This window comes from Acanthopagrus latus, chromosome 9, assembly GCF_904848185.1.
Source record: "Acanthopagrus latus isolate v.2019 chromosome 9, fAcaLat1.1, whole genome shotgun sequence".
NCBI classification, from domain to species: Eukaryota; Metazoa; Chordata; class Actinopteri; order Spariformes; family Sparidae; genus Acanthopagrus; species Acanthopagrus latus.
Genome location: NC_051047.1, coordinates 4477756 through 4490947, shown reverse-complemented (window position 1 = coordinate 4490947; position 13192 = coordinate 4477756). Strand labels below are relative to the sequence as shown.

The 13192-nt window shown below is 40.6% G+C and overlaps 1 protein-coding gene across 1 annotated transcript; it reads right to left on the bottom strand.

The window, feature by feature from the left end:
• Nucleotides 1-1258: 1258 nt before the first annotated feature.
• Nucleotides 1259-11395, bottom strand: ndufa10 (NADH:ubiquinone oxidoreductase subunit A10). The gene is made up of 10 exons (XM_037110771.1): nucleotides 11238-11395; nucleotides 9350-9518; nucleotides 8398-8613; nucleotides 8193-8279; nucleotides 7899-8020; nucleotides 5338-5417; nucleotides 5160-5214; nucleotides 4969-5054; nucleotides 4567-4675; nucleotides 1259-1483 (listed from the first exon to the last, which is right to left on the bottom strand). The coding sequence occupies exons 1-10, from the start codon at nucleotides 11310-11312 to the stop codon at nucleotides 1415-1417; spliced, it is 1068 nt and encodes a 355-aa protein (XP_036966666.1). The 5' UTR covers nucleotides 11313-11395; the 3' UTR covers nucleotides 1259-1414.
• Between the last annotated feature and the right edge of the window lie 1797 nt (nucleotides 11396-13192).

Below are 13192 nucleotides of genomic sequence, written 5' to 3'. Positions count from 1 at the left end.
GGCAGTTATAACATTAGTTTGTGTTCAGGACGCTCTGAAATGGATGAATTGGTTTAAAGAAATGTTACTCATGCTTCAGAAAGGCAGCATGGCAAAAATATTGCAGCTGATATTGATTAGCTGGTAACTCCGTCTACTGCAATTAGTTGAATGTGACATCATGGGTATAACATCGTGGTCTGTTGGACTGCCCAGTACATGTACAAGTACTTCGCAACTAGTAGCTAGTGTGCACTAGGGCTGCAAAAGTTGTGAAATTCTGAACACCGATGTTTACAATAACAATGATGGCGGTTTTGTTTTTGTGTTTATTAATTGGTGATTCTGTTACAGGGACACACACACACACAAAAACAACTCATTATATAAAATATAGCTGAACTATTGGAAAGCCTTTTCTCTATACTATCTTTGAATGTCCCCTAAATTAAAAAGTTCAAGTTCAGTAAGTTCAGCTTTTTGCAAACTGATGGCAGGGATCATAAAGCTCATGGATATGCCAGTGTGAAACTGATGTGACCACAGATGAACATTGTCACTGCTGCCAGTGGGTGGTTGTCTGATTTGCAGATAGCAGCCAGCAAGATGTATTTCTGCCAATACAAATGTTCAGTGGATGTGTAGTATTGGAGCATCCCTAGTTACATGTATTTTACTCCGTTTGTGTAACATTGGTCATTCTGGACCTCCAAACTGTTGGCTGACCCATACAGGCATTATATTTTTTGCTAACAAACGTTAGAGAAAATTGTTGCATGCTGTTCTTTTGTTACAGATTACTCTGTCACTACTTTTTACGAAACCTGGCAGAGTAATCTTGTGCGGTGCAACAGTCCCAACTAGATTACAGTTTATGGACTGAGGGACCTTGTGAAAACCAATGGTGATGTTCCTTGACTGTGCTACAAATAGTGCAGTATCTTATTTTTCAGCTCATGTACTTTTTGCATTAAATTGACTTAATTGACTGAGTGGCATGTTTTGGTTGCACTTCACTTATTTGCATTATATGTTTATCACATGGTCACCGTCAATTCCATACTTATCTTCCGCACTTATCTCAGTAAGCTTTAGTTAAAAGGACATATTTGTTAGAAATGTAGATTTTTGAGTCTCAGTCCAAACCCACTTATCCCCTGCAATCCCGAAGTATTGACGATCAGTATTGACAATCAGTATTTGACAAGTCAGGAAATGAGACCCAATTTCTATCTTCCTTTATCTCTGGCATTCAGAGTCAGGAGAAAAGACAAAGACATTTTTTATTATTATTGATTCAAAATTTATTCTTTTAACACATACATATTATTTAAGATGTACAAGAGAAGACAACTGGATCAATTATGGACCAGTCATTCAGGGAGCTGATCAGCCAATGACTAGGGTTGATTCAGAGATGGGCCTGTGGACTCGTTCACTTTAGCCAGACGTATTTGTCTCCCACATCTGTGTTATAACCGCGGGCGTACTTCTTCCCAGGGAGCTGCAAGGACAAAAACAGAAAACAAGACTGAACATTAAAAACAGCAGAATCACACACACAGACGTCTTAGGCTTGCTGGGAAAGTATAATTAAGTCTGGAAGGAGGAAACACCCGAAATATAATTTTGCTGTAAAGTGAACTGATTCTAATTGAAATAGCAGGAAGCATCTAATCAAGATAATTGGGTTGCCTGCAGGGTTCAATTTGATGCTTTTAGCACTAAATATAAAGACATTAAAATATTTTTTTGTTGTTGATTAATCAGTTTGAATGAAATCATGTATATAAAAAGAAACTAATCAACTATTTGCTTGATACAACCTAGACCGTTCACTGTTGCACAATATTTTTCATAAAGTGCACAATGGAAGCTGCAATACATCAACGTTGCAAATGTCCTTCCGTGACTTTACTTTGTCAACTCAAATGTGCTGTGGGAGATTACGCCACCACGTGTCACACTTCTCATTCTCTCCACTGAGAGCCAGGCTCAGAACTAAATGTCAGGTCACAGCCTCCTGTAGCATTACACAGCCTCATTTTTGCAGCAGGGGAAGACAAAAAAAGTCTCCAGTCAATAAACAGAAAGGTCAGACCCAAATGTTTCACTGAAAGACTGATGATACCAAAAGCCTTGCAGAATATTCCACATCTGGCATTTGCCTTCTTGTAACTACGAGGCGTTCAATATTTCAGCAGAAGAAAATTAGTTCCATCGCACTGACAGTGCAGCACAGGCGTCACATGGCAAAGGGTAGAGAAATAAAATGATCCAATATAAAGACAACAGCGAGGGTTTAGGCATAGGCAGGGTACCTCAGAAGGATTTTATAGGTTTCAATAAATAAAGACAATCTTATTTATCCTCTGATAATAACAAAGCATTAAACTAAAGGCCAACTCGCACTCTTGCCTCTTCTGCCTGCCTGACTGACTGACTGAAGGATGGATTCAAAAAGGAATTCTTACATAACAAACTGGCCTCAAAAAGCCTCACTTTTTTCTTTTGAAAAATGGCAGTATGTAGATGCAGGTACCAGGTTTGTTTCCAACACACTGCTTGAGTCTCTGAATCATAGCGAACTACTGCTAGCAACATTTGCAGAGTTCGCTAAATGTGGTGCGGTTCCACCGAGACTTAGAGAGTTAATACTGCTCCGACCAACTCAGCACACGCAGACTTGTTTTTCCTGCTGTAATGGGATTGGGTGTCATACATTTGTTTTCAATTTTCCATTTAATTTCTTTTTCAGCACCGGCAACTATGCCATGGTCAGACTATCAAGTCTCAATTTTTAAGCATCAATAGATTATTGGTTTTATTACATGGCAACTGTCTTTTATTTATTTAAATTCTTCTATAACAAGATATAAGCTGCATTGGATAAAACCACCTTATTTCTTTATTCTAAAATACAGCCCATATGTTCAAAGTTATGTAATTATAATATCACTAAGATCTTAATAACAGTTACGAATATAACAAGTCAATTTGGAACCGGCACATAAGAAATGAGATGAGTTGGGAGGCAGAAGGATTCTGTAACAGTGCATATAACTGGCCTGGGGCTAAGAGCTGACCCTGGGATAACTTAGCCCCTTTTCACACACAGACCGCAGGGTTAACCTCAGCCCGGGCCCTGGGGGGGGTGATCCACACTTCCACACTTCTACTTGCCCTTTATAAAATGTCTGGTGTAACATGCAGCTAATGATAAAGAAAAAAATCCACTGTTGACTGTTGAGCTACTACTGTTTACTGTAGCCCTGTTTCACACTGGAACCTCTCAGCCCCCTGCACTTAGTTCTGATGATCAGAATTGAAAGTCAATTTTGAGTCATTATTCTATTTAAAATCAAAACTGTCACACCCCTGGTACTGAGAATACACATCTGGGAAAGGGTTATGCCGTTACATAGTTCATCAAATGTAAAACATCCCTCTGTATACATCTGGGTGGCATTTTTCTATTGAGTGAATTAATTCATATCGCTGGAAGTGATAAAAGGACACAGGGTACAATTAAGGCATCCTTATAAATGATGACTACTGGCTGATTCATTAACAGATTACTTAAAAATCATGTCTTATTAGGAAAAAAAAATAGAGAGAGATATATACATCTATTTTAGTTCAGCTATTTTGTAAACCAGCAGCTTTTTTTCCCTTGACACCCTGTTCACATCCACTGTTGGAAGCTCATCAGTGAAACCAAACTCTGACGTGTGGGCCACTGAGATGCTCCACTGGAGCAGTTGGGGTTAAAGGCCTTGCCCAAGGGCACTTCAGGGGTGGTGATTACAGCGCAGCAAGCCCAACCTTTCACTTGCACCCGGATCTCTCCTTGGAATTAAACCAACATCCCTGCAGTGACGAGCTTGCTTCCGTAACCTTTAGGCCACCACTGCTTCTGCTGCACCAACGCCAACTGTCTCACCACACTCACTTGAAATACTATTCTCAAACTAAACAATAACTGAACAAAACTGAATAAATACCAGTGTTCACTTGGCTTTCTGCACTCAAAAAAAAGAAGAAGAAAAAAAAGAAAAAGAAAACACACCGTCTCAATTTCAGCACTTCTCAGATAACCGTGCCTCCAGTGTGCTGCTGCTTTCGGAAAACGCTTTGAACTATTTTATTATGCGGAGGATGAAGAAGGACCTTCCTGCCACAACAGAGCCACATTTAACATTCCTCTCCACAGATACAAAGTGCTGCAGAACACCGCACTTTGAAGATACACACTGCGACTAACTATGGAACACCATACACAACCAAAAAGAAAAACCATTCTAATGCAGCTACGTGTTCACCCTGTTAGAAATAGAAATAAACCTAAAATCAGACTGGCCTCAATAATTAGAATTAAAGTCAATCACTCAGGATTTACACACTGTCCACTGCTTCATACAATAGCTACCCAGCATGCCATGCGTACAACCTGCACTGCAAGTTGAAGAACGACCTCGTTGTATACATTTTATATCCCAGTTCTCAGTTATTAGATTATGTTGCTAGTAGCAGGGTCCAGCAATATGCACCAGGCACAATAAGAATGAACGTCTTGTCTCTACGTACGGATCTATAGGCGTAGTATTTTTCATCGTAGTCGTGGGCTCCGATGCAAATCTCTGGGAGAAACATAGGTATGTGGGTCAAGGTCGACACCCTCTGTTTGTCCTCCACGCTGCAAAACAAAACAAAAAAAAGGACAGAAAAAGATTCAGCTTGTAGCAGGGTGTCGGAAACCTGCATGCACAATTCAGAAAGGCGCAGCGTACAAAAGGCAATCAGAACCAATCTGCATGTTCACTCGTCTGCGTGATTCATTTCAGGTGCTTTGTATATTTATCTGTAATGACTGTGACAAAGTGAGGCTGTGAGATGTTGGTGTGACAGACTTCACCAGATGGTGATCCTCCTCTGTCTAATTTACATTTCAATGTGGAAAAAAACAAATCATGCTAATGGGAAACTCACAACATCCTCATGTGGTGGTAGGAGACATCATCCTGCTCCAGCCACGGCCCTTTGTCGAACTTCAAATACTCGATGTCTTCCGCCACCTGAGGACGGACACAATAAAGAAGCTTGCAAAAATAGTCATAGGCTTTAGGGTTGAAAATGAAATCCAAAAGAAGATATCGCCCAGCTGTCCACTACAGTCTTACCCTTTCAACATCTTGGGCTTGGGCTGCATCGTAAGCAAGCACTTCTGTTGTTTTGCTAAAAGAAAAAAAAACACACAGACTTTTAGCAAACACTCAAAGCCTGGTGAGACAAACAACTACTAACCAGACTCGAGGTTTTCTGTATCAAATCAAACAAGAATCTGGTTCAGATACTTGCCTGATTTGGGGCAGGAACGTCTTCTTGTAGGAATCCTCGATGCTCTTCAGATAACTCAGGGGCACGTTCTGAAGGTAGGCCTGACAAGAGAGGTTACATGTTTTAGGGTCATGCTTTTACTTCAGGGCGTCTGCAAGAAATGCCTTAATCGATCAGCCAGGGACGTTTTCAGCATGAGCGACCATGGCTGTGTTAGATACATCCAGTTCTGACCCAGTTAAATTCACACATATGCAACGTGACCACCAGCCGGGACTAAAAGTAAAAGGCTAAATATTTCATGTGATTTACCTCACTAATGTACACTTCATTTTCACCTCAGTGTGAGAGTCTTTAGTGCGTTCTTTCTGAGTGCTTTCTTGTGTGTTTCATCACAGGAGTCCACACTGACACAGCAGAGCAGAGACAGGAGCCACTCTCCAGTTTACGACATGACATATTGTTCCATAGATGGGCTGCCCTGTTTTCTTGTCAGCTGCAGCACATTACAGGCAGACTCCTTGTGTTTTTACCTTTCACAATCAGACCAGTATACATTGTGTAAGTGCTTAAAAGTTGTCGCAAATACTGTTTGACCTCTCAATCAAATGACCTACAATGCGTTAGATTTATTGGTATACAAGGCAATTCATTTTCACTTGGATGTCATTTGTAGAAAAAGAAAAAAAAGCCCAGTTCAGTTAGAGAGCACTCTATTTTGAAATTTGTTTGAGTGCGAGTGAGAAAAGGTCCTGTTACCTGGTGCTGTTTTGGAGGTATTTAATAGTGATGAATAGATCACAGAAATGTTTGTGTATGATGTTAACTGTAGCTCTTAGAAAGAAAGAAACTCCAAATCATCAGGAGAAACTTGGCAATGTGAATGGATGGACAAATTGCAGATTGGTGCGTCTGTAGTTGTAATATTCAAAAAAGAAACAAGAAAAAAAACAACACTTGTATTCATATTGTCCACTGTTGCAGCACCTACATTCACCCTCTGTCTGAACACGCTCTCTAGCCAGCTCTCACGGGGCTTGGCCAGAAACTCTCCCACCATGCCTCTGTTTCAGCCCTGTCGGTGCTGGGGGTGCAGCTGAGGACGGTGACTGCACAGTTGTGACGTCACAACTTTACACAAGTACTGCCAGCCTGTTGGAAGGCACAGTTTCTGAATACGGGTTGTAGGGGTGGGAATCTTTTGGCACCTCACGATTCGATTGGTATTCCATTCTGAGGTCTGACTCTGAGGTCAACGATTCGATTCTAAACCGATTATCCATGCATCTTTTGTGTACATTTCCATGCATGATTTACAATAATAATAATAATCATCATAATAATCAAATCTGAGTTTGCTAATCACTTCCTACTTTTGTGTTCATCATTAAAGAAAATCAACAGATTAATTAACTTAACATTTGATTAATATTTAATTAGTTAAATATTTCATTAAAGAAAAGGCTTTTCGTTGTCACAAACAGATTTGACTTGAACACAGAATCCTCCTGTTACAGGCAATGAGCATATCCATGAGAGTAAAACAGTATCCTGTATAAAAATAAATAAGCTTTCAATCCAATAATCAATGCAGTTTGCATTTCAACACATTATGGACCTATGTATCAGCTCTCATACTAAACACATGGCTACTTTTTAAACAGATTCATTTTTCTTCTCTGTCATTAAAGGAAAAGCTGCTCCAGTCAAAGATAAGAATAAGACTTCTATCACAAAATCCTACTGATATTGTTGAAAGGCAGCATATCCCAATGCTATGCTACTTTATGCCGACTGCATTTCAACACATTGTGCAACAATTTTTTGCACAACGTGCTGAAATACAAGCAGTGCGCAACAAAGTGCGACTGAATACAGACGCAAATCCTCTGCACAAGTAGCGATAGAGTCTGTAATTCGCTTCGCTCTTTCCGAGCTGGGTGGAAAATTTGATATCACTTGCTCGATGCTGAAAGCAACGACAGCCATGCTTCCACAAGCAGAGGCTGCCGGTTGAATGTTGTGTTGAGCTGTCTCATGTTTTTTTTTTGTTACGTCGCACCATCGACTGTCCGGGCGCTGCATTATCACAATTACGAGTTCCGCCTCTTGCGTTCTGTCAACAATACGTTGCCAATTAGCGTTTAGAAAATCGACTTTAGGCTTTTGTAAATCAATTCAGAATCGTCCACGTCGTGATGCATCTAAGAATTGATTATTTCTCCCACCCCTAACGGGTTGTGTGCATTTCTCTGTGGACTGAGCATCTTCTTATTTGCGAGTATTTATATAGTACCTAGAGCTAGAGCTAGACAAGGAAATCTCACTTTCTACAATATGGAACTTTTAATAAAGCATTAACAAGAAGCTTGCAGGCTGATTAAGGCAAACTTTAGACTACCCGTTTAATATTAACATCTGTATTTGGAATCAACATATCCAAGCCCTCTGAGGGTTTTTTTCTGTTCAGTTGTTCCAACAGGGAATCTGCCCTCTATCGAGAGTTAATGAACGAGACTGAAATGTTGTGACAGGTATGCCACATCCTACAGAGATCCTGTGGTTTCTGTGTGTCTCATTACCTTTCCGCTCTGTTTCAGCTTCTTCTGCACCTCCTCGGCTGGCAGGTCTACGTAGATGGTGAGGTGCGGAGGCAGGAACTCACAGATGCTAATGCCTTTGACCTCATTGTAGTGCTGCACACCTGCAAGCCAAAAGATGTGCGTTAAAGAAATGCATATTGTGTGTTTTCCAAATTGTCCATGTTTATATGAATGAAACATGATGAAAACAGAGCTGAATAGTCAGCACTTTTTTTTTCATCTAATTGTTCACATTTGCTGCTATATGTCAGCGTATCACTGCTGAACACTCACACTCCTTCCTGATGTATCCATGCTTGGACATGGCCTCCAGGAAGACCATGTCACTGAAGGGAGAACGCTCCAGGATCACTCCTTGGCCTTAAACACAGATGACCATGACACAGATGAGTAATTCTGATAATGTCCTGTCATACGTCATCCATTTCTAAATATTTATACTAAAATATATGTTGTGATATTAGTGCTGCAATCTTACCTGTGGTGAGTAGGTGTTCGACGGCGTCGGAGTACTGGAGAAGCCTCATCGTGTACATCCACAGCTGAAGCCTGTAGCTGTTTCCATCAGCAGCTTTGGGGTCCGTGTAGAACTTCTCCAGGCTGCACATTCCGTTGAAGTCGACGGGAAGTGGCTCCTTCTCCCCGGTCATCTTGTCCAGGTAGAAAGTGTCAGCTTCAGGCATGTAGAGCATCCCTGCACATACAGAATAAGACGTTAAGGCTTTTGACACAAATACTGTCCATGTCAATTTTTTTCTGGTCCTGGTGAGAAGGGTATCTTCATTTACATTTGCTGTTGATGCGTTTTTTTCTGCTGTCCACATTATATTCTCATACAATTATCCAAACAGCTTAGTTGGTGGCTGTGTTTTGTTTTTTTTTAACTAACAACACTCATCTATAATCCAATAGTATAACTGCCACTAAGATAACAATGAAGTAAATTCTCACTCTCATTGTTATTACATAATTGCCCAATTGCTATTATTTGAGCAGACAGCGATCCTTCGGCATAATCGTTTCAACCATTCATCTTCACCTGTATAACAACAGAGGTGCCATATTTCCATCTCCATCCCCATGTCGTTTTCCACCATTATAAGTGTGACTCTTTCAGTGTCGTCATCTTATTGCACCCCCTTCACTTGTTTTGGTTTAATGGCACCCAAGCGGAAAATCAATGGTACACACATTTTACCTTGAGGCGCTAGACTTCTAATATTTGCATAATTTTAGTGGATGGAAACACAGTTAACTTTGAACTTTAACATTTTCTATTGCATTTGCCATGGCATCATTACAGGAATATTTCACCCATTTTAGCCTCCTTTTGAGCCATCTGCATGACTTTAAACCTGGAGGAATGTGCGGTAGAGTGTGTGTGTGTTGGTGCAAACTCTAACAAAGACTCCCCACAGTGAGATAATTACCCAGCTTGTCAGCCAGCTTCTGGGCCAGTGCTCCTTTCCCTGAGGCCAAGTTGCCATCCACAGAGATGATTTTGCTGTACTGCTTTAACCGCGGCGTCGTCCTCTCACCCAGAGCGTAGGCCCACCAGCCATACCGCAGGCTTCTCACCGAGCTTGTGTGAACACCTGCCTGTATGACAAGAAAACACCAGCTTTTAATCGATAACAAGGGGTTAACACAGTCCAAAGCCAATTTAACCTACCAGTGGGCCCCCAGGCAAAAAAACTGGCCAATAACTTCTGCACACCTGTGGAGCTATAGGGACTTAGGAGAAGACAGCGATTGACAAAATCTGAACGTAAACCTCCTGCACACTGTCCTCCTCATTTGCATATTGGGAAAAACTGAACAACGCTGTTTCTACACATGGACCTTCATCAAGTTACTGTGCAAGACAAAAGGAGAGACCCTCTTAAAAAGGACCAATCATAAAACAATGAATCCCACCTGGACTAATGAAGTCACACTGCTGCCTGGAGACACTCATGAATCAGACAATACAATATATATTTACATGTATTAGGAACAATCAGTGTGACCTGACTGACCCACATTGGTCAACCAACCTATTTGAGATGGTCTCTCTTACTGTATAACAGCAGGTGAAGAGGACAGAGTGTGGGGGTTAGTTTATCATTGTTATTTAAAAAAAAAACTGAGACCAAATGAATGAAGTAAATATGAAACAAATTACCTTCTCAAAATTGTTGTTAACTGTGTTTAATCTATTCAACCCAAGTATTACTGGTATTGAAACTAGATATGACACAATAAGGCCCCTCTATAAAACAAGAATGGGTAATAGGGCCCTACTATTTCAGTTTTTATAGCGTTCTGGTGACACACACAACTGACCTAATCAGTAAAGATTACCCCAAAGTAAATGCTGCACTGACAGCCTCTTTGTTCAGTTGGTAATTCTTCCTCAACCATGACAGAAAAATGATTTTACTATTCTCCCTGTCTAAAACTGACGGTGTCAACTGCAGACCACATGCAACAGAATTCAATGACAACATGAAGAGGATTACAACAAGCACTGTTCACAAATGAGATTCTCACTGATTTCAATTGTCAGTCTGCCTTCAAGCTGCTGCTGGTTAAACTGATGCAGTGCAGCATGAGATGCTGCTGCTGAGTATTGAGGTTTAATGAGAGGTGTATTTTCGTCTGCCATGCATCAATGACAGTAGACTGGTGTTTAGGTGTAGCTCATTAACAGATAACTAAGTGTACGACTGTCTGTGATGATGACTTCTTCACAGATGGAAGCTCAGCACTCAGGACGAGATTCGCTGAAGTTATGATGGGAAACTAGATTTAGAAGATGGTTTCGTCCCGTATAAAAGGTCGGTCGCTGAGAGAGACGGCTGACTTCTGTAAGTCCACCACAATACATGGGAAAATGCCATTTCAACAACACGTAGACGGAGTGTTGAGGTAACGTTAACACGCGGGGCTACTGACAGGACATTGCAAACATAACGGGACTAATGACCACTGTGCACAAGCTCAGCACATTATCTAGTTGAAACTCTGCATTAGGCGACACCGGCTCTTGCTTGCTTAGCCAAATGTCACATTTACAAAGCGGAACCGTGACAAGCTTGACTCGGAACTTCGATTAAAAAAAAAAAATGTATTCAGAATTAACATAGATGAAGTGACAGCTCGTCCTGGCTCTCGGCTGTCAACAACATTGCAGATAAAGCCAGCAGGTATCATGTTGGAGACCGAGTGTGATGCTAGCGGCTAGGAAGCTAGCTAGCAAAGTTAGCTTGTCCTTGATACTTTGAGCGGTTCTGCAGGACAGGTAGAGACCCGTCCCCCCGTGCTGTGTGCCCTCACCTTCTGTGTTATGGTCACCGATTTAAAAGCAGTTGTTCCCGATGGGATGACCAGTCGGATCACCCGCAGGGCCATGATTAACTGTCCTCCAAAGACCCTCCGACCTGACCCGAAAATCACCGCAACTCGGCGACTGAATAATACGTCAGAGGCAAGGGCTTACTCGAAGTGTTGTCTCACACGTTATACGTATAGTTATGTCTAGTCTTTGCCTTTGTATTATTATTACATGACAACATCAAAATATACTCTTATTATGACATACAGTAAATACAAGAACACTAATAGATGAACTAAAGTGAAACTGGATACCTTATATTTTACGAAACTATTTTATCAGGCAAAATAACATCCTGCCGCATTTTAATAAACTGATGATCAGTTTTTTGTTTTGTCTATAGAAAATAGTGAAATGGCAATAGTTAGAATATGATTACATTATCCAATGTCTAAAAGTACACTAACAGATGGAATGACGTGAAATCAAATCAATTGATCAAATCAGTCAATCAAATCCCTACAAAATTAATTATTTAAGAAATCCAGCAGCATGTCAATAAATCACTAATCGATCATTTGATGGTCTATAAAATGGGGGGAAATGAAAATCTTTAAATTCCAAGTCAGCTAATGGCATATTTCACTTGAAAACATTTTTCTTTTTTCAAAATAGTTGACAGTTAAACTCAATCAACGTAATGATTAGCTGGCTAACTGGACATCTCAAATTAAATACCGAGATAAAATGCGTTTCCTCCCACACCACTTGTGATCTCCATCTTTGTATTCAAATATCTTTTAAAGTGGCCACTGGGAATACAGTGTAGTAGCCAGGATCCACGTCAGGTGTGTGTCCCTGTCTTTCCACCAGCAGGTGGCAATATTGAATTTGAAAATTTGTTTTATAGAACCCTGCCTCACAACTGATATCAGTAAATCCCAAAACTGTCTGTTATGAAAAAGATGTTTACAATGGTAATGTAACCATCTGCAATGAGGATGGTCTGCAAAGAATGATACAGTTAACCGTTCTATTCTCTTCCCACTGGTTTCACCCTGGTAGTAATGACCTCACACACGTGCAGTCACCCGCTTTGGTTAAATGTATCCGGCCGTACACTTTCCCCTACAGTCACACACCTGAATTCTCAAGATTTACACAACACCTCCAGTCTGTCAGCATATGAGCATGACTCACAGGCTGTTTCCTCTGTCGGCTAGGAAACCACCAATGTAAACAGGGCCGATAGTCAGCTACACCACTTCATATTTCATAGACTGTTCAGTATGAGCCCCCACGTTTCAGCTTTGAGCAGCCGAGTCTGCTGCTTATACACCCCTCCTGTTAAAATCCAACAGAACTGTCTGAATTCAATATGAGAAAAAAAAAAAAAAATCAGTTCAGCTAGTGTGGACAATGCCCACAACACCAACAATAGCCGTCTCCTTTTAGCATCTGTTTCCAATCTTCTCGTCAAAGTCTTCCTCTCCCTGCAATTTGTCAAACACACACCTTGGATGTTACATCATGTGTTATTTGCCAGCTTCTTTGTAATCTATGACACATGATGAACATAAGCCTCAGTGCTGGCCCCCCAAGGCCACAATGTTTATCACATGCGACCACATGAAAGTGCTGGGCATAACATACAACACGTTAAATAAAATAGATTACAGCTACACTACTGTGTTTTTGAGGGATGAGTCATGATGCAAACATGTCTCAAATAATTTTTTTCAATCCACATCAAAAGAAAATGTTTTTAATGAGTAAGTTGTGTTCATTCAGGCTTTATCAGCAAAACAGTCACTGAATATTTTATGTATCAATATCCCCTTGTGGTAATGACAGCATGATTAACTTTGTGAAGTGTATGCTAAGGAAACTCAAAGTGCTTGGTTACAGCTTTGGAATCAAGACAGGATGTGTCTGCTTTTTTTTTTTTTTTTTTTTT

What these genes read in the sequence shown, in the direction of transcription:
- ndufa10 (XM_037110771.1), bottom strand. Translation starts at nt 11,312, where the DNA reads ATGGCCCTGCGGGTGATCCGACTGGTCATCCCATCGGGAACAACTGCT. An exon ending in TGGATACATCAGGAAGGAGT is followed by an intron (nt 8,021 to 8,192) that starts GTGAGTGTTCAG and finishes TTTGGCTTGCAG; the next exon opens with GTGTGCAGCACTACAATGAG. An exon ending in AAGCCCAAGATGTTGAAAGG is followed by an intron (nt 5,055 to 5,159) that starts GTAAGACTGTAG and finishes GTCCGTCCTCAG; the next exon opens with GTGGCGGAAGACATCGAGTA.